The sequence below is a fragment of the Lissotriton helveticus genome, chromosome 4_1 (genome assembly GCF_964261635.1).
Source record: "Lissotriton helveticus chromosome 4_1, aLisHel1.1, whole genome shotgun sequence".
NCBI classification, from domain to species: domain Eukaryota; kingdom Metazoa; phylum Chordata; class Amphibia; order Caudata; family Salamandridae; genus Lissotriton; species Lissotriton helveticus.
The window spans coordinates 384,907,908-384,934,822 of record NC_136063.1 but is presented as its reverse complement, the minus strand read 5'-3'; the positions used below and the strand labels follow the sequence as shown (position 1 = coordinate 384,934,822).

The 26,915-nt window shown below is 46.0% G+C and overlaps 1 protein-coding gene across 5 annotated transcripts in view; it reads left to right on the top strand.

The window, feature by feature from the left end:
• The window catches only part of OXR1 (oxidation resistance 1), a 1,544,927-nt gene that overhangs the window by 1,037,650 nt on the left and 480,362 nt on the right, over positions 1–26,915 (top strand). For all 5 annotated transcript variants that reach the window (XM_078686888.1, XM_078686887.1, XM_078686886.1 and 2 more), the window contains one exon: positions 17,023–17,207. In XM_078686888.1, the coding sequence (XP_078543014.1) occupies positions 17,023–17,207 (185 nt within the window). The remainder of the gene's footprint in view (positions 1–17,022; positions 17,208–26,915) is intronic.

Below are 26,915 nucleotides of genomic sequence, written 5' to 3'. Positions count from 1 at the left end.
TCTTGGAGGACCGGACACAGGCAGTGCGCCTGGCAAATTGTACAGCACCCAGGCTGAATATTACTTGTGGGGTACCTCAGGGCTCCTCCCTGTCCCCCCACCTATTCAACCTATACCTTCTCCCCCTGATTAAAGCACTAAAAAAGAGAAATGTTACCACATTCAATTATGCGGATGACTTACAACTATCTTTTACCATAGACAACTCTCCTGATTCCATCACTAACTTTCAGGAAACTATGTTGTACATCCGCCATTGGATGGATCACAATCACTTGAAGCTCAATCCTGGGAAGACGGAGGTGCTGCTGATAGGTGGCAGCCACGTCTTCTGGGGCCCCCATTACTGGCCAGCTGAGCTGGGGCCATACCCTAAACCTTCCACCTCTGTGAAAAGCTTGGGACAGTGGTCTCAAAATGCTTCTTTCAATTACGAAAGAACCAGAAGATACACCATCTGCTTACTCACGCAGCATTGATACAGGTGGTGATAGGGTTGGTATTGTCTAACCTAGACTATGCTAACTCCATCTACCTAGGGCTCCCTTCCTGCCAGATAAAGAGGCTCCAACTTGTACAGAATCAGACCTCTTATAAAAAAGCTACACTGGCTCCCACTGCTTCAACGATCCACTTTCAAGACAGCGTGTCTAACATTAAATCTCTAAACTGTCACAGTCCTATATTCATTAATAACCTGATATCCAGATACACTCCTACTCGGGACCTACGCTCCAAATATCAAAACCTGTTAGTCAGCCCGAAGTTCAAGCGGAAACGATATGGTGGTTGCCGTTTTGCACTCTTGGCCCCACAGCTGTGGAACTCACTTCCACCGGAGTTCCGGTCTTGCTCTGACATACTTCGGTTTAGAAAGCACCTTAAGACATGGTTATTCATACAGGCTCATGAATAAGTCCTTCCTCGGTATGCGACCAGCTTAGAATAGCGCCATGAAACCTTGGTCTACGTGCGCTTTATAAATTTGTTATAACATAACATTATAACATTGTATCTGGCCGAGGGAGTTAAATTTAGGTGGGACCATTGCAGGAAATCATTCATAATGACAGGCTTTTCTAGTTATTTTTTTTTAATTCATTATTTAAAATGGCTTATTGCGATTGCGTTTTAGGTTGTGCACCTGTGTGGATAGTTTTGCTAGCTCTTTTGTAGCTTGCCAAATTTTTGACCCTATACAAGAGGAACATCAGGGTTGGAATGTGAAGTGTTCTTCTGAGATGTAGGTAAGGGTTCGGAGTGCACTACCTACTACGAGCAAACCGCTTTCTTACCAGAGTGACTCAAATTGATCTGTTGGTTCGGGAGTACTGCTTAACACCATTTCTGTCGAGTAAATCCATATAATCTCTTCTGGATAGAAGAGGCAGTCACGTTCATTAACATAATGAAAGGTAAAAGGGGTAGATGGAACAAATGCTGAATGCCAGGCAAATCAAAGGTATGGCTCACCTTTTCTTCTTACAAATCAGAGAAAAAATGGCCTCATATTTGACACAGAAGATGAAAAACAATGTATTCTTAAAAGTGAAACTGCTTATGTGCAAAGATATAAAATTGAGTTGATGGCAACCACCCACACATGAGTGTTTCTCCCACATCATCGTATTTATCAAGATTCAGTGTAGAATTAGGTTCACTGTTTTTTGAGGGCCACAAATTACATTCCTTTTATATTGTGTATTGTGTCCAAGCACAGTGAGGCATGCTGGAATCTAAAGAAACAATGTGATGCTCCTTATTTTGGACTGTTGTCCCAGGGGCCCTTTTGCGTGTTTGAGAGTCAGAAATAAGTTCAATCTGTTAAATGTGATTCAGTCGTGTTGGTACTGTTCCTAAAACGGTCTCTGTGTGTGCTAACGCGGGATTACTGGTTACTAGTTACCTTACCAAATCCCAAACTATGTCGACTGAATCGTTGGTACCTGTCATTGAGTAAAAGGTAATCTTACAATAAATCAATCAATTTAAGAACTTACACCACTCTAAATGACCACTGACCAAATTTTAAGTTTCAAAGATTTAATATAAAGTCAAAGATAACTGAAGATACAAACTTCTCAAAATGAGATTCAAAAGATAAATTGGTATCACTATGAACATGAACTTCTTGAGTAGTCTGAGTCTGAAAAACAAAATAATAAGTACAAGCTCGAAAACCATAAGGGTTGCCAAAATGGATACAAGTTGCAACCTCAAAGTCATTACAGAAAAGAAAATTAAGGTTAGTCTGTCCCTACACTATACTAAGTGACATCCCTACTTAGCAAGATCTTTACCCCTCTAGGTGTCAGCCGTGGTGACTTCCTAAGAAGATCACGCACTTCTCTTTGTCTCTTCTCTGGATAATAGGTCTCTCCTGATCAGCCTATCTGCCTACCCATCCGCTTCCTTAGGCTCCCAAAATCATCTGCTCTGCTCTCCTCCCGGGTCTCTTTCCCTAATACCAAATCACATTTCCAATAGAAACGCCCCTCGGGACGCCCCTCACGTGGTACATCTTTGCGCGGTAAACTCCATGATGGTACTCTTCAAGACCCTCGTTATAGTTGACCTTGGTTCCCAGGCTTCTTCTCCAGTGCGCTGATACCCCCTGAAATTCCTGGAAACTCCTACAGGCCTGCGCCAAGCGCCACTGAACAAAGCCCCTTTCATTCTAGCTGATTAAGACCCTCGCACCTGCATACAGTCCGTCCTGCAGTGGGCCTCAAATTCCAGACTCCACCATATCTTTGAGTCATAAAACACACTCCAAGCTCTGTGCTGGACACCTCTCAACTTCTTCCTTAACGAGCACATGGTAGTTCAAACGATATGACATTATCTGTTCAGGCCTACTTGATTTACATGAAGCAGGTCCCTGCACTCTTAAAACATTAAATTGATTTAAACAGCAAACATTCTTAACTAGCATACGTTTCTAAAATAACACATCTATAAAGCATATACTTCAACCCTAAGTTCAATAATACATTTGGAAGAACCACGTCAACCTTGTCTCACATTATTTTAGCAGCACGTTTAGATTTTCTGTGAATTGCCATGAGGCCTACACATTATACTGGTTTTGTAAAGCTCTATTCAACTCTAACATGATTCCTTTAACATGAGAACATGAGGTTTTCATATTCATCCCAAACATTTCTACATTAGTCTCACACAGTTATGATTATTGTTACTCTACTTAAACATTCTATGCATTTCACCACTGAATATAAGACACTGTGTATTTCACTTCTAAATATAAACACTCTGGTGCAACGTACATGTTAACTAACTACGTGCTTGTAAATATGGTACACTTATACATTTTTTTCAAACTTGTGCTCTCTCAGTCCCCCCTTTGATGACCTTCAGGGGTCATCACCATCAAGACACCATCACAAAATGTAGAACCTTTCAAAGTGAAGTCGTGGCAGTGCCACCTCTTTTCATTGTCTCCAATGCTTTCAGACTCTTGTATTGAGTGTCCTGCATCGCTGTCAACTCTTCCTCCTGTTTCCTCATAATTCTCTGCAACCTATTTGCTCTATAACATTGATACAAACGCACCAATCCCCACAAAGTGATTACGCAAATCACAATTATGATGATGGGTTTCAGTATGTACCAAACGATACCCTTTCCTAAGTTGGCAAACCAACCTCCAACTTTACCCATTCCATGACCTACTTTTTCCCACACATTTACTTTTGCCAGGTCCTCAATTTCGTAGTGTATGGCAGTGATGTTTCGTATATACTTCTCTAGAGGTTTTGAATTGTCTGGAATGTAAGTGCAGCATTCCTGGACCTTCAAAGCCTTACAGACTCCTCCCTCTTTAGCTAACAGGACGTCTAAAGCAAGTCGGTTCTGAAGAACCATTGCCCTAATCGATTGCATCTCCCCTTCTATCAGCATCAATGATCTTGCAGTACTGGCAGATAGCCTATCTACGACTGTAGCTAACCTCCTGATCTTAATGTCATTCAATATCAGTCCTAAGAAAGGGAATGCAGCACCGAGTACATCTCCAACTACTTCTGCTGCACCCAGCCCTCTCTTCCACCTAGTTGGTATTTCTTTCTTTGTCGTTTCTAAATTCTCAACATGATATATTTTAGGGAAGACAACAGCCAGATAGCATGATCCGTACCAATTATCTGGTAACTTCACATAGGCATTTCTTCCACATACAAAATATACGTTTGGTATTGCTTGCATCCCTTTCAAAAAGTCCTTAGAGTAGTACTCCAATTGAAAGGCATGTTCACAATTGACTTGACCTACATAAAAGTTCTCATAATAGGAGTAACTCCTGTGAATGCACAGTTTCCCCCGTTTCTCCTTATCCAAAGCAATTGGACCAATACTACCTTTTCTTTGATGTGCCCTTTCCTCCTTGGTCCAATCTGTTTCCCATTGTCCTGATGCCTTCAAAATCTTCTGCCTCCTGTATCTAGTATCTACCTGTCCTATAAACTTTTTCTCAACTTCTGATACTTGACAAGTCAGATTGTTTCTTCGGGCATGTGAAGTATCTAACGTTTTCCATGGAATAAACCATTTGTGTAATCTGTCTTCGCTTTTGTAATAGTCCCATTTGTTCAAATGCTTGAAATTCGGGACCTCTGGCAATGTCGAGTCGAAATTCGAGAAATAATACTCAAATCCTTCTCGACCATAGAATATGCTCAACAACAAACTGCATGTAATTCCATATGTCAATGGAAGATGATGGTATCTGATACCCTCCTCCACCGAAGCTGGTAATTGCATACAAACGTAGCAATTCTTCACCTCCATGGCGTCAACGTATTCATAAAGCAATTTAGCATAAGCATTTGACCTGTAATTTCCCTGTGACTCATCTATGTGTAACCTTTTTACTTCTGCATCTAACAATGCTTTGTCTTTATCATTGATGTTTCCCTTATCATTAGCAATAGGAGTTCTCGGTGTTGACACTCCCTTGTCCTCCTTCACTGCAGCTGCATCTCTCTCGTGTCCCACTATGTATGAGACAGTAACCACTAAAACTATAAGAGAAATCACTACTCCTAAAAGTGTGCCAACTATGCATTTTGCCCTGCGGTTCGGGTTGCCAGCCTCCATGTTCTCAAACAGTGTGGTTCTGGATGTTCCTCCTGCATCAACTTCTTCCTTTTTTTCGAACAAAGTCTTTCTCTCTCGCAATGTCTCTCTTTTGAACACTTGGAAGCTTGACAATTTATTTCCGCAAAACAGTTCAAAGTCCAGTAGAAATTAGACAACCCTAGCCCTTCTCCATCCACTAAAAGGAAACCCCTACCACTTTTCTTCTTCCACTCGGCGCTAGGTTATCTTGCAACAAGTTTACAATTTCTTTTCAAAAGTCTTATTTTCATCCAAAGTTATGTATGGCTCAAGGAGGGACACTACGTCTTCATAAATGTCCATCCGAAGTAACATTCCCTCAGGTTCTGGGCAGTTCGTACCACAACATGGAAAGTCAACTGTTTCTAGGATTATTCTCCTTATTTCGCTCTGGACAAGTGGACGGACGAAATTGAGAGTTAACGTTTTTTCAATTTCTACTCCTGGTACTATCAGCTCTACATCCACAATTACAAAGGGGTCAGTTCTAATTAGGATCACTTTCTTCACCTTTCCAGTTCTGCGCCCCCTTGAAGACATTCGCAATATGGTATTAATCCACAACTATGAGCGCTCCTAGAATTTCTACTACTCGCTCAAGCATTTCCAAACGAAGAAGAGTTCCCTCCAATATTGGATATCGTGAACAGCAAACTGGAAACTCAACTGTCTCTAAAATCAATTTTCTTATTCCGCTCAGGAGAGGAGGATGAACGATGTTGAGTGTCAGCAACCTTTCGGTCTCCGCTCCTGGCAGTAGAAACCTTATTTGCACTGTGATGATCGGGTTAGTTCTGACCAGGTCCACTTCCCGGATCCTCCCGGTTCTGTGCCCCCCAGACATCTGCAACGAGGTAGGTCCAGTCGGGAGTAGAGTATCTTCTGCTAGGCACTCGCACCCTCCTTGATCTTCTAAGGCCCTCCTCGGCTTGATCCTGGATATCTTCTTCTGGATCTGAGTCTTCGGATATAGGAGCAAGCGTTTCTTCCTGGGCCGACCTCAAACTTAGCCTTCTTCTCCTTGCTGGCCAAGTGGCAGCTCCAAGCGTTATTCTCCTATTCCTTGTCCTCTCACTTGGTTCTTGGTCGCTCTGATACGGATCTGAGTCTGAGTCGTATTCACTTCTGCTCTCTCCTTCAGTTGCGTCTTCCGTCTCACTGCCGTCCTGCCTTCGCTCTTCTTCTGAATCCGTTGCGTTCCCAACTTCTTCCGACACCCCCTCAGCTGCTGCAATCCCTTCTTGCGACCCTTCTTCCACTTCCGGGCTTTCGTCTGGGATAGGAGCTGTTCCTTCTAGAGGTGCTGGAACTCTTTGAGTATGGGATGCATGGATCCAATTTGTCAGCCCCCCGCACTTCACCGCGGTGTTCGTTATCAGGATTACCTGAAAGGGCCCACGCCAGCGAACATCTAGGCAGTTCTTCCGGACGTGTTTTTTAACCAACACCCAGTCCCCTGGGTTCAGGTCATGGCACAGGTTCCTCGATGCTGGAACTTCAGCCGCATGCACCTGAAGGGACACAGAATGGATGGCGTCAGACAGTCCTTTACAATAATCCAAGATCAGATCATCTGTAATATTCAATAGGGCAGTAGTTGGAACTGTGGGAAGTCTCATGGCCCTCCCCATCAGGATCTCGTGGGGAGAGAGACCTGTACTCCTGTCAGGTGTGCTGCGCATGCTCATGAGCACTAAAGGAAGAGCATCTGGCCAACTCAAAGATGTGGATGCCACTACTTTAGCCAATCTATTCTTCAATGTGCCATTCACTTGTTCCACAATTCCTGAAGCTTCTGGTCGATAACTACAATGCAGCTTTTGATCGATATTCAGTGTGGAGCACAACATCTTCACTATTTCGCTGTTAAAATGTTTTCCTCTGTCAGATTCCAAAGAGGCAGGCACCCCGAAGCGCGGTATCAACTCCCTGAGCAACAATTTAGCCACTGTGAGTGTATCGCACCTACGTGTAGGGTACGCTTCAACCCATCTGGAAAATACGCATACAATCACCAACACATACCGAAGGCGATTAACTCTTGGCATTTCGATGAAATCTAGTTGCATTCTATTGAAAGGCCCCCCCGACCTCCCAATGTGACTCAGTGTGACTGGTGTTCGTTTACCTACGTTCAGTTGTTGGCAGGTAACACATCGCTTACATACTGATTCTGCTGCTATTCTAAATTTAGGGCAATACCAAGTTTGCCTAAACACTCTCATCGTAGCATCCCTTCCTAGATGTACTGGACCATGTATTTCTCTCGCCATGGGATTAGCTAATTCTTCAGGTAACACAGCCCTCCCATCTGCTGAAACCCAAAAATCCATTTCGCTTCGCACACAACCTGCTATTTCCCATGCCTTTTTCTCTGTTTCAGGTGCGTTCTCCTGCATTATTCTTAAATCCTCCCAAGTGTCTACAGTTTCTAACATCATGCTTAATTCAGTCTTTTCTTCTGCACCTTCTATTTCCACCTTTGAGAAAGAATAATTTTGTTCCGCACAATAGCGTGCGACTTCATCAGCGTATCTGTTGCCTTGTGACACAAAATCTGTATTTTTAGTATGTGCTACACACTTTACTATTGCGATGTCAACTGGACCTTGTAATGCTTCTAACAACAACCTCACAAATTCTCCGTTTCGAATGGGCGAACCAGAGGAGGTCATGTAACCTCTCTGAGACCACAACTGCCCGAAATCATGAACCACACCGAAACCATATTGGCTGTCAGTGTATATGGTGACTCTCTTTCCGTTTCCTGCTATGCAGGCACGAGTTAGGGCAATGATTTCTGCTACCTGTGCGGAATGTACTCCTTCCAGGCAAGCGGCTTCCACAACTCCAGTAATGGTACAAACAGCATAAGCTGCTCTCAATCGACCAGTATCGTCTCTTAAACATTAGCCATCAACAAAATAAATTTCATCGGGGTCAGACAACGGCTCATCCACAATATCTGGTCTGGGTTTCGTGCATAGTTCAGTCACATCAAGGCAATCGTGGTCTTCACATCCTTCGCCTTCTATTACAGTAGGTAATGGCATCAAAGTAGCAGGATTCAAGACAGAGCATCTCCTAAGAGTCACGTTCTCCGCAGCAAGGATAACTTGCTCGTAGCGCGTGAGCCTACTATTGGTCAGATGCTGCGTCTTCGTCCTGGTCATTAGCAATTCAACTGAATGTGGTACATACACCACCACTGGATGTCCCATCACAATACTCTCGCTCCTTTCAATGCTGACACCCGTTGCAGCAACGGATTTGAGACATCCGGGCAACGCTGCGGCTACTGGATCTAATGTAGCCGAAAAATATGCAACTGGTCTACGGGTTATTTCCGTGGGTCTGTGCCAAGACTGACAAAGCACATCCCTCTCTCTCACAGCAATAGAGTGAAAATGATTTCTCGTAATCGGGCATTCCCAGAGCCGGAGCACGACATAAATAGTCCCTCAGCTGCAAGAACGCCACCAAGCATTCTTCGTCCCATGGTACCGGATCACTCACCTCCTTGTGCGTCAGTTTCTGTAAGGGCTTTGCTTTCAGTGAAAAGTTAACTATCCACTGTCGGCAGTAACCCACCATTCCTAGGAACATTCTAACTTCCCTCTGTGTTGTAGGCGCATTCATCTTCATTATCGCCTCAATCCTCTCTGGTGACACCTTACGTTTCCCTTTTTCTAACCGGTGCCCTAAATACTGTACTTCTGTCAGACAATACTGCAACTTGCTCGGAGATACCTTATGTCCATTTTCGGCTAAATGGTTCAGTAAGGCAATTGAATCTGCTTTACAAGCTTCCTCTGTCTCTGACGCAACAAGTAGTGTACTGTACCAGAACCGAATTCTGCGGCAGTACTAGATTTTCGAGATTCTTCTTCAACAACTGGTTGAAGATGGATGGACTGTCTGTGAATCCTTGTAGGATTCGACACCATGTTAAAACGCGATCTTCCATTTTAAAAGCAAAAAGATATCTGCTCTCTTCATCCAATGGGATGGAAAAGAAAGCCTGGCAAAGGTCTATCACTGTGAACCATTCTGCTTGACATGGTATTTGAAACAGTATCACTGAAGGATTCGGTACCACGGGACAACATGAAACGACTATGTTGTTAATTTTTCGTAAATCCTGCACTATCCTGAATTTCCCGCTAGGTTTCTGCAAACCCATAATCGGGGAGTTACAAGGACTACCCACGATTTCTTTCAGTATTCCCTGTTGTATCATTGACTCGATCACAGGTTTTATCCCCGCAATAGTTTCCTGGGACAATTTGTATTGAGGCGTTCTTGGAAACTCAACATTTGGTTTTACCAGAATTTTTACCGGTTCTACCCCTTTAATCAATCCTATATCTTCTCCTGTGAAATCCCATACCTCTGACGCCACTGCATCTCTTAAATCTTGGGGAAGATCTTCTACAGTCAGAGTAGGATATAGTTCTACACAGGATTTTGAATTGGCCACCTTAAAGGTAGCATCATCGTCGGTAGTCTGTACCTCCACTCCTTGCGGGGTGCAGTATATGGTGCAGTTCAATTTGCACAACAAATCCCTTCCTAACAGACATACCGGACTCGAGTCACAAACCACAAACTGATGTTCGTTCATATGATTTCCTATTTTCACAGACACTGGTTCTGTCAAGGGACTAGTCATTCTTTTGTTCGCGACTCCTACCACCTGAATTGTTTCCCCTGACATCGGCAAGTCTGGAACCACCGCCGATCTCAGTGTTGATCGAGTAGCCCCAGTATCCACCAAGAACGTAGTGGGACACCCTGCCACCTCTGCCTCAACAAATGGCCCTCTTTGATCCACTTCTAGGACTGCCCCGAGGGTACAGTCCTCTTCACTGCTCACACGTTGTCCTGTCAATGGATCAATGTAGTAACACTTTTCTTCCTCGATGAAGAGAGGCATCTGCTTAAAGACCTTATTCCCTGTCGCTACCTTCGGTGGCTGTGGGAACTGGGCCCGTGGGGCCGAAGTCCCCCCTTTGGCCACCTTGCCTCCTGGAACTGTCACCTTTGGAGTCGGGACTTCTTGAACCTGCTCTTCTACTTCTAGCTCTCCATTTTCAGGGTTAAAGGGACACTCGCGTCGCCAATGCCCCACCTGGTGACACTGATGGCACTTTGTCGTTTTCTTTAAAGTGGCAAAGTCTATCCTAGGTCTCTGCCCTTCTTCATTATCTTTGTTCTGACCGTTTGGTTTTCGTCCCATCCCCTGCTTCTGCTGGCCACCCTTCCCAGCGGACTGCATTTGCACCACCATCAATTTCTCCTTTAGATTCTTGGCTTTAGAATCTATCTCGTCACTACAGTACCTCGCATAACGTAAAATCTCATCTAGTGGTTTGTTCTGCCAACAGATTAAATGTTGCTGTATCATCAAACAAATATCAGGTCTCAACCCCAAGACAAACTTTGACACAAACTGCCCTATATCTTTGGGATCCATTACATCTAGTCCACTGTATTGCTTGAATGTTTTCAATAATCTTTCATAAAACTCGTGAACTGTCTCCTTGGGTTCCTGCCTTGTTCGGTCTATTTTCACCCAATCTATATCCTGTGGTGGTACCTTATCTTTCAGCCATGCTATTACCCTTTCATATTTTCGCATGACAATCTCGGACGGTCCATTAGTCCGAACATCCCTCACTGGTTCAGTATTTGGCCATTCAACACTAGTCTTGCACGGGGTCCACAAATCAGATGGGACCACGATGTCAAACAACGTGTTCAAATCAATCCACAGTACTTTCGAGATTTTGACAAACCTCTCTACCTGTTTATACCACTCTACTGGATTGTCCCTCAACTTCGGAAATGAGTTGGTAAATGCAGCTAAGTCTCCTCTACTCCAGGGCACATGTACATAATTTCCATTTGATATTTCTCGCAAACGGAATGCCTCCATCTGCATTACCCTTCCCTCAGGGGTTATCACATTTGCACTTCGTCTAACTGTACCCTTTTTCGACCACCTTTCTTCCCATTTGTCCAATTCTCTCCACACTCTTATCCCTGATACCAGCTCTCTTATGTGTGTTTTTAATCCAGTAGTTCTCTTCTCATCTAGATCCTGGTCTGCGTACTGTAATCTGTGGTTACTCTGCAATGCCCTTGTCCTAGATAAATCCACGGCATACCTATCTGCCAAATCAGTCAGTTTCTCATGAAACGCTCTAGCTTTCCTAGTAATATCCTTTGCCATGAACAATAACTCATCCTGTTCATACAATTCTATCCTTTCCAAAGGCAATGTTCCATCTATTATCTCATCAACATCTGATTTTAAACTAGTAACATCAAGCCTTTTTGCCTTAATTTCAGCTTTCAACACACTAAATTTAGCTCCTCCATCCGCATCTCTCCCATCCCAGCTCCGAGATCTACGTTTAGGTACTGGTGAGTTATAGGGAGTCCTCCCCTGTTCCCATCTCTCTAGGTCCCATGCCTTTCCATCTTCTCGGGGTGGGTGGTGAAACACTCCTTCATGCCTCCTAGCCTCTCTCTCCCCATCCTGGCTAGTTTCACGGGATGCAGGGCAAGATGTTCCATTACTCCCTCTTTCTTCCTCATGCATCTGTGACCTCCGATCACTCGATGTATGACATGACCTTTCACTGTTCCCTCTTTGCCAGTGCTGTACATTTTCCCCAGGTGCGTGTGAGTGATGAGTGCACCTAAACCTATCTCTGTACTCTTGCGTTCTTTGGTCTCCCTCTGTTTGCGTGAGGCGAGACACCTCCTCACACTCCATACTCCTCGTATTCTGTTCCTGCTGTTCTCTCTGATTTGTAGGACATGCATCCCCTCTATTCTCGGGACTTCTGCCTTCCCGCCCCTGACTGCTTTCGCTGGCCCCACAATGAGATACAGTCCCGTTACCTCTGCTTTCCCATTCTGGTTCCGTTCTCGACCTATTACTCGGGGTTACTGCGGACCCATCCCATTCCCTCAAATCAGCTCTTAATTCTGTATAGGACTTTGGCCGTGGTCCCCTTAGGTCCATCGGTCCTCTCAGACCTCCCTGTCCTGTGTTGGGACCTACAGATGTATCTAATGGGGTGTTCCATGTTACCGAACCTGGCAATTGCTTCTATGCATTTGTCACGTTATTCCTCCTTTCCATCTCGATCCTTTCTCTATCCAATTGCCTCTGTTCTTCCTCTCTATCTCTCTCTGGGTTATAGATCGATACTATAGGTCCTATGGTAACAGGCACTTGAAGAGCGTCTGGCAATCCAAAGGACTCAACCCTTTCGGTGGCTGGCGTTTTCTGCACCACAAACCTTCCCACTACACTCTGTACTGTACTAGGTTGAGGTGTCTCCCCACCTTTGATAGGTGTCCATTCCGATATAGGGAGTGGTGTATACCCCTCTATGGCATTCCCATCTTCCCTTGCGAGCCCTCTATCTTCAATTTCCTCAACTCTCGGAGGTGGTCTATCCATTAACAATCTATTTATCAGATTGTCTTCCGGCTCGCTTTCCTCGTCTTCTTCCATGAGGTTTCCTCCTCCTCCTGCCACCTCCCTCATCGGATACATTTTTTCCACCTCAATAACCTGTACCCTCCACCGCTTTGCTTCCTCATCCCATTTAGAATCTCGCACTGCTCTTACCGATCGCGTCAGTCTTTGTTGACGCCTGTTCAAATTTCTGTCGTGTGCAGCCCTAATCCATGCATTAAGGGCCTCAAACTGTGTTGGTCTGGGCGAGGGTTTCAATGAGGACATGGTTGCTTTTAGCCGATGTAACACCTCTAATTTAAACGTCCCGTACCTCGGGAACTGCATTTCCTCATTCCCTTCCGTAAGCTTATTCCAAGCCCCAATCCATAATATCGTATGCAGCCCAACATTCGTTGCCATATAATGAGCTGGTGTACCCTCCGGCGGAGCCTCTTCCCCGTAATAATGTTCACTTCGTTTACGTTTAAAAATCCCTTTCAAACACTTAAAACACTTCATGATTTCGCTCTTTCTCCGCGTTTATTTACTTCCTGATGACAATCCACCAATCTCAGCCCCGTTCGCACTAACTGGCCTATCCGTACGCGACTTTCCTTCGACGTCACTCTAGCCGCCCAACCAGAGCGCGGCTCTAGCTAACGTCACACCAACCGCTCAATCACAGCGCGGCTCTAGCCGACGTCACCCGTCCCCCTTCGCAGCAGTTCCCCTCCTTTCTCAGCTCGTCTCCTCGGTCATGCACGCGTCCCATTCATACTCTGAAAAATGATTACTTCCGTCCAAGCGATCACCTTTCTTGACTGTACGCCCACAGTCTTTCTGTAGTTGTCACCTTAACTTGGCGAAATGTCTTTCCGTTTACTTCCAGACAATCGCCTTCTCCGATAGGTTACTCACACACAGTAACTTTCGACCAGCGTCCGTTACTCATACACTCACTCTTACACTCCCCCTATCTTGGATCCACGGCGGTCAATGGTACCTCGTGACCTCCGTACTATGGTCGACAACTACCCTGGATGTTCGATACACCCAAAACCACTTAAGCTCTGGCCTGAACTTAAGATTTCACCAGTTCACCCGTTTACCAGGTAACCAGCTTACCAGGTTGCGCGCGCTCACAACCTTCTCTCATTCACACTACAGGCATTCAACTCCGCAAGACATTACAATACAAATACAACACAAAACACCGCAATCTGTTCACGCATGACCCTTTTTATACTCACTCTCCGATACTGCTGCTTTTCTCGCACCGTCTGCACCTTTCGGCACACGATTCTTCCGCTGCTCGTTTCTCGACGTCTCGGGGCCTTGGGGTAAACTAACCTCTCTAGATTACCTTCCTCAAGAAGATAACCATCCTCACTCTGCTACCAACTGCTAACGCGGGATTACTGGTTACTAGTTACCTTACCAAATCCCAAACTATGTCGACTGAATCGTTGGTACCTGTCATTGAGTAAAAGGTAATCTTACAATAAATCAATCAATTTAAGAACTTACACCACTCTAAATGACCACTGACCAAATTTTAAGTTTCAAAGATTTAATATAAAGTCAAAGATAACTGAAGATACAAACTTCTCAAAATGAGATTCAAAAGATAAATTGGTATCACTATGAACATGAACTTCTTGAGTAGTCTGAGTCTGAAAAACAAAATAATAAGTACAAGCTCGAAAACCATAAGGGTTGCCAAAATGGATACAAGTTGCAACCTCAAAGTCATTACAGAAAAGAAAATTAAGGTTAGTCTGTCCCTACACTATACTAAGTGACATCCCTACTTAGCAAGATCTTTACCCCTCTAGGTGTCAGCCGTGGTGACTTCCTAAGAAGATCACGCACTTCTCTTTGTCTCTTCTCTGGATAATAGGTCTCTCCTGATCAGCCTATCTGCCTACCCATCCGCTTCCTTAGGCTCCCAAAATCATCTGCTCTGCTCTCCTCCCGGGTCTCTTTCCCTAATACCAAATCACATTTCCAATAGAAACGCCCCTCGGGGCGCCCCTCACGTGGTACATCTTTGCGCGGTAAACTCCATGATGGTACTCTTCAAGACCCTCGTTATAGTTGACCTTGGTTCCCAGGCTTCTTCTCCAGTGCGCTGATACCCCCTGAAATTCCTGGAAACTCCTACAGGCCTGCGCCAAGCGCCACTGAACAAAGCCCCTTTCATTCTAGCTGATTAAGACCCTCGCACCTGCATACAGTCCGTCCTGCAGTGGGCCTCAAATTCCAGACTCCACCATATCTTTGAGTCATAAAACACACTCCAAGCTCTGTGCTGGACACCTCTCGACTTCTTCCTTAACGAGCACATGGTAGTTCAAACGATATGACATTATCTGTTCAGGCCTACTTGATTTACATGAAGCAGGTCCCTGCACTCTTAAAACATTAACTTGATTTAAACAGCAAACATTCTTAACTAGCATACGTTTCTAAAATAACACATCTATAAAGCATATACTTCAACCCTAAGTTCAATAATACATTTGGAAGAACCACGTCAACCTTGTCTCACATTATTTTAGCAGCACGTCTAGATTTTCTGTGAATTGCCATGAGGCCTACACATTATACTGGTTTTGTAAAGCTCTATTCAACTCTAACATGATTCCTTTAACATGAGAACATGAGGTTTTCATATTCATCCCAAACATTTCTACATTAGTCTCACACAGTTATGATTATTGTTACTCTACTTAAACATTCTATGCATTTCACCACTGAATATAAGACACTCTGTGTATTTCACTTCTAAATATAAACACTCTGGTGCAACGTACATGTTAACTAACTACGTGCTTGTAAATATGGTACACTTATACATTTTTTTCAAACTTGTGCTCTCTCATGTGTGTTAATGTGTTCGCGTTATGGGCATAGCCATTTTAGACCTCTTTTCTAAGGGTGGTCTAGCCTTTCTTTCCCTTATCTCTACATTATGTCAAATCTCATACGATATGTTTTCCCAATTGTAAGGGACCTTCTCAGGCAGTTTGTGCTGAACTGTTACTGTTGGAGCAGAACTATGACCGATTTGCACAACTGGCTTCTGTCTCAAAGTAACACAGTGGGCACAAATATATGAACTAAAATGCGGCCGAGTAATTCTGATAATTTCTTAGCTTGTGTGCAAACATAAAAACAGAAAGAAGAAAAATCTAAATCCTCCAGCGGCTCTAATGAGTGAATGACACGAGTTCTATATCAAAACAAACCGCTAGTGGGAAAATACACTCAATAAATTATCAGCATAAATGGAGAAAAAAAATCTGGTATTTGCCCCTGTTCTTCCAGGAGTGACTTTGTGATCGGTCACATCGCAATTAGGGGAGCCCCTATGTTGGTTTTAGAGCCAGTAAGCCTACCCTGGTACCACTGAAACAGAAGCTTTGCATTCTGACTGATTAAAGAAAGTGAGCTATTCTGAATTGGGCCAAGGTGACCAATTCCACATAGGTCTTCCACGGAATTCCATTATTATGCAGTGATAGCCATTTAAGTGACACCCAGATATGGGAACGTGCCTGAAAAAACAAGTTTTAGAAACACTTTGCCATACAAATTTCAGATTTTTGTTCTAGAAGATAACCTATACCAAACATTTTCAGAGGATTAAAAGATGTCACCAGGATGATCTTAATATGTATACCTAGCCGCTCACTTGTTTTATAATGTATTTGACGGGTTCCAGCACATAGGCAGACAGTGCAGAAGACTGCAGAGTTGTATTGTGATGCTGATTGCACTTTGTATGCATTTGAAGTGTACTAGTGCTGACCATTAGTGCTTCCTAGCGTTGGCTCACCTAATTTTAGCACAGTGGCCACCTCATTTTAGCACAGTGGTCTGTTCATGGATAATGGGAGTGCTGATTTAAGGAAGCATGTGAGTGCTGAGGTAGGTATGCGGACCTCAGTGGAGATCCAAAGTGAGGTTGTAGAAAAGGCAAACATTTGGGGACTTTATAGTAGGTTACAAAGGTGCAATAGTGTTTTTGGTATCCAGTCTTTTGAAAAGTGACATTATAAAGAACATATGTGTTGACTTCAGATAGCCATACATAACTTCTCACAAACCTGTACTTTTAATTTGAAATTTTATAAATTGAAGAAATATTTATTTTTAAATTTGCAGTGATCAGGGCCATAATCTTTTGTAAACGTACCATTTAAATGTGCATGATTGCCAACTACATTAACGTAGTAAAGCATACATAGTGACTCAATGTAAAGACCTTCCAAAGATATTTCTGAGACACAAAATCAACTTGCTGTTTGTTCTTCATTTTAAATCAAACTATTTCACAGCTTTGAATTCATTCCCTTTTTCAATGTGAAATGGTCATAACTAATGTTATTGTTTTATTTTAGGGCACAGTTAGTGGTGTACTGCTTGTGACACCAAATAATATAATGTTCGATCCTCATAAAACGGATCCCTTGGTACAAGCGAATGGCTGTGAGGAATACGGGATTATGTGTCCAATGGAAGAAGTGACATCTGCTGCAATGTACAAAGAAATTGTGGATGACAAAATAAAGGATTCCTTTCCAATGTAAGATGGAGTGTTTTCAGAAATCTTGTGTTGATTAATATTTTAAAAATGTGTTCTTGCTTAAAATCTCACTACACTCCAGATGTTACACCGACCTCAGAAACCTTTACTCAGAATAAAAGTCCATAATAGAGCGCACAATCCTTAAAAACAATACTAATAAAAGATATAAGCATGCCAGAATAAAACAATTCGATTCTCACTTTAAGGGTACATAGTGGTTTGTACAATTCATGATGTGTGGGCACAAATTGCATAACAGTAAAAAAGCATAAATCATCGTCCTGAGATTGTTGTAGCATGTCCATCCAAAATTTGATCACAAAAAACATTCCAGCAACATCGGCGTACATTTTTTTAAAAAACAGGAGTAAAATAACATTAAAAAAATTATTAAAATCCAGACCAGCCATGTATAGTATACAACGCTTAAAAGAAATGTGTTACAATCCTCAGGTTACAATCGTCAGGAGGCTAACCTTTTCTTCCTCACCCTCCATATGTTCAGCAAAAAGCTAGAAAAGGCAAAAACAATAGGTTGTCTTACATCAGTTATAAGTACACGAATTTCTATACCCCAAATTGTGGCAAAGTGGTAAAATAAATTTTCTTCTAATCCCGACATATGAAGGTAAAACGATTAGTACATGGACAATGGTTTCAGATGCTTCAGGGCAGAAGGGACAGTTCCTGTCAGTTACATTGGTTGCATGTAACCATTTGGCCGTAACTGACCATAGAGACAGGGGTCACAAACCCAAATTTCATGTAGTGTTTTGGCTTGAGGTTTTTCAATCTCATCAATGTGTCCTTCTGCAGTGTAGCTTTCTCTGTGTACTAGGAATGCAGTAGAGAGGGATCCCAATATAGCAGCACCCAATGTTGAGTTCTCAATGTACTGCCAGTAAAGATACTTTAGTGCTTTTCTTTTTTTTTTTTCTTTTTTTAATCGCCGGTGCTATCTTGGGAGTAAGTCAAAGGTTCCCACACCTCATCTCACTTAACTGACATTGAACATATTTAAACCAGGGAATTCTGGAAACCCTGGGCACCCTCAAAACATCCTCTAGATCCTGTTTATATGGCATCAGTGCTAGGGTGGCCCAGAACCTGTGCCAATACAGTCATGGTCTCAGGCCCACCCTGTTAGAAAGAGGTCTAAGACGCACATCGAGCCGCAAGGAAATTAGATAGGTGCAAGCCAGGAGACTAGTGAGATGGCACTGAAACCTGTTCAACTTTTTCCAAGCTTCCAATGTCCATGTTACCCCAAAGTTCCCCACCATAAAGAGAGGCACCCAGTGAAATGAAATGAAAACAGCATTTGTTAAGTGCGTAGCTACCCAGAGGCATCCCAGAGCTGTGGCAATAATCGAAAAGGACATCGCAGAACACTTAAGGGAAAAGCCAAGTCTTCAGTAATTTCCGAAAGTGTTTGAAGATTGTATATTTGAAGTGGGTGGTGGTGGGGGGGGGGGGTAATAGGGCAAAAGGGGTAACCATGATGGAACCTCAAGATACCCAACTTGAGTAGTAATTGTGGCATCCAGTCAAAATGTTTGGTGATTGTAATCCCTAAATATTCAAATACATGAGCTCTCTCCAGAGGGACACCATCAAGAGACAGGGGCGAGCAGATTTACAGGGGTTGAAAACCATACATTTAGTCTTGGCGATACTGACCTCCAAGCCTCTCTGTTCGCAAAATATTCTAAATTAGTCTAACAGCCTCGGAGTCCCCATTGGGGATTTGGAAATTAAAAGCGTATTGACCGTAAAGAGGAGGACCAGGACATTTCTACCGGCAAGGAGCAGGCGTCGTCACCAAAACCATGCTGAGATACCAAATCATTAAATTATAGCAGGAGATGGTGGGAGCAAGCACACAACCTTGCCTCACACCTCTTTTAACTGGTATAGGTAATGTTTGTGCAACCATGGGACCGCATCTAACCTGGGTGAAATTATTGGAATGTAACCTGATAATGATATTGAGGAGGTATTTCGGGACACCCAAATTGGCTATGACTGTCCAAAGAGAAGCCCTAGGTACCAGGTCAAAGTCTGACCAGAGATCCACAAAAACACAAAGTTTCCCTCCCCCAAGATTACTTATTTCAAATAAATAAGCTGAAGGCGAAACACCTGATCTATGATGCTATGGTCGACCTAAACCCAGCTTGCAATGGGGTAGGCAAATCTGCATCCATCATCCAGTCCTGTAGCCTTCCACGTATAATCCTACGCAAGGCATTTTCTGAGCTGTCAATCAGGCTAATAGGCCTATAGTTGGAGGATAGATCCCTTGCCTCTTTTTCTGTAAATCTGTTTTTATTTTTAAATAGAAAGAGCAACAGAAGGGTCTAAATGTACACAGCGTTAAGCCCACAATCCTACACAGGGCCGGCCGCCTAATTCTAAAGGGACCTCAGGGGGAATGGGGGAGGCTAAGATGAGCATTTGAGACACAGTATGTCGCCTACAACCCGAAATGGGCCGGCCGCGTGACACATGAAGCATAGCAGTAAAATGCAATTGTGGGCAAATTCAAGACCCCTGAAAAGCAAACTTAATACCATACTAGAAGGAGAAACATAGAAGCATAGGCTAGAGACCTACAAGAAAGTTACAGTGAAGAGTAGACCTAGAAATGTCAGAAAAGAGAAAGTAGGGGGAAGGAGGATGCCCACGTCAGAGAAGTCATACAGTAACAACAGTGCAAGGAGGTGCGCAGGCGAACGGAGTGGAAAGACCAGAGGAATGAATGCTATATACTAGCTAGACCAAGAGTGCGATTGTGTACCGTGGAGTTGAGGGCAGAGTTAGCGTGACTGTGGAAGTAATCTGTTTGGGTCAGCCGGGATTAATGCATCCTCAAATAAGCGTACAGTCCTGAGTTTTGAGGGGAAGTAATGTGCATGTTCTACTTTACAAAGATATGTGACTAGGGCCTTCCAAACGGTGGTAGAGTGAGTGTCAAGAGACTCCAGCCGTGCTGTAAAAAGTTCCATAGTCACTACATGCCATAGGCGCACACCCCAGGCAGCAATTGGGAGGGTCTCAATTTCTTACAATACAACGCTATGAGTTGCTTGGCAGCTCCAAGCATGTGACGGGCTATGTACCAATCGCTACGGGTGAGTGCTTTTAAATTGTCGGGTTTAAGGCCTAAAAGGATCGTGGCTGTAGATTCAGGCAGAGGGAGCCCTTTTATGTGACTAAGCACTTCCTTCCAGAGCAGGGTCAGAAGAGGACACTCCCACCAAATGTGAATGAAGTCTCCAGACGCATTGGAACATCTCCAGCACAATGGAGAGGTTGCAGGAAACATTTTATGGAAACGAGAGGGCGTGTAATACCACTGCGTTATGAGCTTGTACGCAGTTTCTTGTTGCCATATGCTGCAATAGACCTTTGGGTTATCAAGCCACAAACTACTCCACTGTGCAGGCGTGATCTCAGTGGGGGACGTCAACTGCCATTGGCGCTGATCTGGATGGGTGGTTACTAGCGGGGGATGCTGCAAAATCTGGTACGTCCGGGAGATAAGACCCTTAGATTCACCAAAGGAACGAATAAAGCGCTCAAAGGGGGTGAACCGACGAGTGGCTGCCTGCTGCTTCTCAGTCAAAGATCGCCAATGTCGCAACTGTGCATATTGGAGTCCTGCGTCTGCCTGTATTTGGAACTCCTCTCTGCATTACACAAACGTTTTGAACGCGCCTCCTTCATAGAGATCACTGATCATTCTGCATCCGCCTTTCTGCCATTTTGAAAAGGCCTGGGAATGAAACGCCGGGAGGAAGAGCGGGTTGCCCACAATGAGGGTGTGGGGAGACAGGAAAGTCGTGAGTGCCTTGCATACGGCCACTTTATCAACACATCCAGCACCGTCTTCGTAGGTACTGCGATATAGGCGCTACGAGAGCACGCCGTCCGGTGCAGCCAAACAAGATCCCAAATGGTTGCCCCATTACAGACCTATCCATATGCAGCCTAACCTTATCACTCACAGTCGTTGTCCACTCCGAGACAACACAGAGATGGGCTGCCCAATAGTACTCTAAGAGGTTGGGGCATGCCAATCCTCCCCTGTCCCGCGGGAGCATGAGGACTTTGTGGGACAAGCGTGGTCTACGCCCGCCCCATATGAAGCTTGTGCGATCCCGTTGCAGGCTCTGAATCTGATGTTGCGGGATAGGGGTGGGAAGACATTGGAACAAATACAGTACTTTTGGAAGTATCGGCATTTTTATAGCGTTGAGACGACCCAACCAGGAAAGAGTCAGAGATTTCCATCCCCTCAGATCCTCCAAAACTGTTTTTCTGCATTCCCGTTAATTTATTTGTGTCCACATGTCTAGGGAGCGAGTCAACTGTAGTCCTAGATACTGAATATGATTAGCGGCCCATTGATAGGGGGCAATTGCTTTGAGAACTGGTATCTCGTCTTCAGGGATTGTGAGATTCAGAGCCCATGACTTTCCGTGGTTAATTTTGAGTCCTGACACCCGCTCAAAGGACTGCAGTAGGGAATGGAGCGCTGGGAGAGATATATGTGGCGTAAGAATGAGGTAATCTGCAAAAAGCGCCACCTTCTTCTGCCGTCCTCCGAGGGAAAGGCCATGTATATCCGCTGCTTGCCTAATCCGCTGCTTGCCTGCTAGAGGTTCTACAACTAAGGCGAACAGCAGAGGAGACCGGGGGCAACCCTGCCACGTACCTCTATAAATGGGGAAGGGGTCCGTAAACTGTTCATTGACCCGTACCCTGGCCTGCGTGGAGACATACGGGGCCATGATAATCGGAATCCTGTTCTAACCTAGTCCAATTTTTTGCAGCACTGCACTGAGGAATGACCAGTCCACCCGCTCGAACGCCTTCTCCGCGTCAAGCAATAGAAGGCATGCTGGTATCTTCCAGTGATGCGCCTTTCCCACAAGGTGTGCGATTCTGCGCACATTGTCTGCTCCTTGTCGGCCTCGAATGAAGCCAACCTGGTCCAGCTCCACAAGACCAGGCATATGGGGATCCAGGCGTTTTGCCAGCATCTTAGTATATATTTTATGGTCTGCATTCAACAACGCTATGGGGCGATAGGATGCACACATCATAGGGACTTTCCCCGGTTTGGGTATAAGAACTATTTCGGCCATGCCCATGGAGGGCGTTGGCCGTCCTTGGTGGAGAAAGAGTTGTACAACCTCAAGAGGTGCGGTTGGAGCTGCATCAGGAACAGACGATAAAAGACCAGCGGGAGGCCGTCCAGGCCCAGTGATTTCCCTAGGGGAAGGTCCTTTAGCCCCGCCGCCAGTTCCTCCGTAGTGAGGGGTTTCTCCAGCCGTTCGGCGTGATGGGGATGCAGTGGGGTCCAGGAGCACTAGAAGATCACTGATCCGGTCTTGGGACGGCTTGTACGCCGTATAAAGGGCATAGTAATAGGTCCGAAAAGCCTCACACTTGGCCCTTTCTGTGGTGGCTCTCTCCCCGTCAGGGAGCTGAATGTTGGCTATGTGAGCTTGTGCAGTGTACGCTCGGAGGCGCTTTGCCAATAGTCTGCCCACCTTGTCCCCCCCCTCAAAGTGCTGTTGTTTTAGTGCTAACAGGGTTCTCTCAGCCTTATTGGTGCAGAGGGAGCAGAGTTGTCCCCTAAGATTTGCAAGCAGTCGCTTACATGCAAGTGTGGGGCGTTCCTGATTCTGCCTTTCCCAGCGTTTAGTATCTTTGGTGAGATTATACTCTAAAAGACGAACCTCGCGCGCCCCAGCAATCGACAGGGAGTGATATGGCCGCGGATGGTAGCCTTAAAGGCATCCCACACTACCGGGAAGGGTGTTTCGGGGAGATTGTTACTCGCAAAGTAAGAGTCATTGGCAGTCCGTATACTCTCCACGTCCTCTGGATCCCGCAGGATGTGTGGCAGCAGGTGCCACTGCGGCGTGTGGGCGGGGCAGACGGCCGGATCCAGCAAGAGAAGTTCAACCTGGGCATGGTCAGAGAGCGATATGCCGGTGTTAGATCTGGGGGTCTCTAGTTGGCAATGGTATTCACCTTTTTCCAGATGGGAGTTCCAGCACCAGCAACACTGCAGGTAGGGAACTGGGGTGGGAATGACACCTTAGAACAAACACCGGTCCCAACAGGCCGGGGACATATTCCAAGAACAGCACTTGCAGACAATTGCATATGTGGGGGTCAGTTCATCAAGGAGTCGAAGATCATGAGCTTGCTGCTGACTGTTCCCCTTCCAGGGACTTGATATGTTGTATGATATCTTGCTTAGCTTGCGAGGTTGATTGGTCATCGAGATACGGTGAGCGTCTGTGACGGCGCACTGTGGACCAGGGTGGTTTGGCAGGCGCCCGTGTGAGTGGCGGGAGACACGTGGGACCAGCAGGCGGCGTCGATGAGAGGTGGAGTAGTTGCCCCGCTTCTTTATAGGACAGTACCACCCGACGCTTGGAATCCCACTGAAAAATGAGGGCTAAGGGGTGGCCCCACTCATAGGAGATATCCATGCTTCGCAACTTGTCTGTCACAGGTTTGAAAGCCCGACATCTTCGCAAGGTGTTGGGCGCAAGATCTTAAAAGATTTGTATCTTGTGTCCTCCATAGACGAGGTCCAGCTTGGCACGCGCCACCCTGAGTATCGCCTCCTTTTCAGTAAATAAATGGACTCTAGTTAGGATGTCCGGGAGGACGCCCGACTTGCCCGTGGGGCCTGCAACCCGATGAGCCCTATCCAAAGCCGGCGGAGACGCATCATCGTCCTCCCATACTTTATGCAGAAGCTGCGCCACGTAAGTCCTAATGTCCTTCCCCTCCGCCCCGAGAGGAACCCCCCGGATGTGGAGGTTATTCCGGCGGCTCCGATTTTCCAGGCCCTCCTGCTTCAGTTGTAACTCTGTGCTGCTCCTCCAGGGTGGCCAGGCGCTGCCATAGTTGTTCTTGGTTCTCAGTTCGAGCATCCACCATCTTTTCCAGCCCGTTGACGCTTTCTCCAAGATCCGTAACCTCCTTTCGAAGCTCCCGGACACAGGAGTAGACCTCAGTGCGGAGAGAGCCGATCTCCGATTTGAGCTCTGTCAGGAATGTGGCCATAAAAGCTTGCGTGACAGGTGGCGAGTCCCCGCCCGTCTGCGAGGCCACCTCCGGTGGGGCCGGTTCCCCCGCCTTGCCCCACGTAGCAGCTACGGGGTTGTCTTTGTGGGCCACTGTCTGGTATTTCCCCCCTTTGGAGCGCGTCATCCTCTAAGGCGGTGAGGTCTTCAGAAAGGCCAACTGCAAGGGCCAGGGGGATAGCAGAGCCGCACAAGATTACTCCTGGGTACCAAGGGCCCTCGCCTCACAATATTGGTGAAAGATCAAGTCAGGCCGCCTCGAGATCAGCAGCTACCCTACGGCATCCATCCGACAAGAGGGGTCCGATCCCTTCTGGCTTGTGTAGTTCCGACAACACCCCCACCCATCTCGAGCGGAGCACCAGCGCGTCTCCCAGATTGATGGATACCAATGAGGTCAGAGATAGGAGCGATGTGAGATCATATGTGGCTATCCCAATACCTAAGCAGGGAGTAAGAGCCTCAGGGGCCAGGAGCCCTATGCCTGAGCCTGCACACACCCAGGGCCAACTGCTCACAGCCACTCCCTCCACCTGTCGTATGTCTCCGTACAGTGCTCAGTGTGCTGTCGAGGCCATGTCTGCTCTGGGCGTCCAGAGCCCACACAGATGGCGTGCTGCAACAGGATATCCCACCAAGGGCCCAAGGGCGTGTGCGTTCCGTGACTCCGCTCCAGGGTAAGGTGATGTGTGCAGTGCAACTGCCCCCCGCAGCCCACAAATAGATAAGTACACAAAGGACTCAGGTGAGATCGCCGGATGCCAGTCCCACTAGAGCCCCCCGGGAAAACACCAGCAGTAGGACCGCCTGCCGTCGGGAGCCCCCCCCCCCCCATGTCCTCACACTCGCTTCTTCAACACATTAGCCCAGGGCTGCGGCAGGGGCAAAGCCTATATGCCCTACAACGCAACAGGGATCAGAGTCCAAAAGTGGGGGCACAGATGGGCAGAACAGCTGCCAGAGGGTCCCGCCCTCCACACTCCCCCCTCGCTATATGTCCACAGTTCAGGCACACCGCTTCAGGTCAGGGATATGAGCATCCTCACACTTTATTCCCGCCTCAGGCCAGTTCCATAGGCCCCAGCAGAACCCAAGTCAATGGCGCCAATCACGCGGAGGCGCAGCGCTGTACAGGGCAGTGGGGTGCTTGCTCCCTGGAACCCCCACCAGGCCCACAGCGCCTCCCAAGAGTCACGCGCCTTGCCCCACGCTGTCCACTACAAAGTCCACAGCGTCCCTCCAAGGCAGCACGCTTCCCCCCGCGTTGGCTACTCACATGTCGTCTCAGGTAAAAATAGCGGCTACCTCTGCAGCGTACTCCCTGCCAAAGTCCTGCATTCACTAGCGGGATCTTCCCCGCCATCAGCTGCCGATTTCCTGCCCGCTGCCACCAATGACAATCATGATAGAGGATACAGCCCCATCACTTGGCGATCTCACCTGATGGCTCAAAATCCATTTGGCTATGGATTGATTTCTAAAGTTAATAGTAACACAGTCCCAATGGCTTGGTTTCTTCAAAGGAGCGATCCTCCTTACACTCCTCACCATCATGATGTTACAATAGTTTGCCATGGAAAAGTTTGTGTGGAGGGATAACCAGTGTGATCATTTATTTTTGAGTTGCACAAAGGTCTCCTTATAGGGGTCAACCAAGCCAGACACGTTCTCCGGATCCACAGTGAAAGGACCACATTCCGGGTGCTGATTAACACGGGGAAGGAGGACCTTATTGCCAGGAATTGGTTCTACGTTCATCAGTGTTGACTGGAGGCCTGGTGATTCCTCTGACCAGCTATGCCATAGCCCAGGTTAACAGTGCGAGACCTTCTATTAAAGTACACACCAGGGTTTGGTCCGGGTTAGAAGCAGAGGGGCCAGGAACCATCCAGTGCCTTTCAGATAAGGTAGACTGTGCTATTGTGAGTGTAGTGGGCGTGTCCTCAGTGACCACAGTAACTGCCTGGGACTCCTATGATGCAGAGATTTTAAAAATCAAATTTCGGATTCAATGTTATCAAGACTGGTGAGTAGCAAGTCCAGATGGGCTTTGTGAGTGTCAGTAAATAATGATAACAAAGGGGCCCAGGTTGGCATGTTTGTGGGAATATAGGAGCCATCACTTTAGACAAAAGAGGGGCCAGGATCCCGATCAGTAGATCTCTTGTGACTAATAAAGAGCACTTTTCTACGTTTACGCTTGTTTGAAAGCTGGGCTGGGTCCAGATACTGACTCCTGCAGTGAGGAGCTCATGGCTGGCTCAAAGGCTAGTGGAATTGCTTTGTCCGTGGGAGGTGGCAGGGCTGATTGCCCAGCTGGAGATGGACCCAGTAGCGTACTGCCGGTGGTTGGATAGATCCAAAGACAACCGTCTGTCTCTCCACAATATCTATTTCTTTATTAATGACCTCCAGATCCCTGACTAAAAAGTTGTTTTTGGAAAACAATTGAGTGCCACAGAAGACCTGCCTGGTTTAGGGGGGCAGAGGGCGCATTCATTTTGCCCATTGTACAAACCAGGAAGAGAGTTGCACAACAATCTTGCAAGAGTAAAAAATGGAAATGTGAAAGCAAGTGGACCAAGAG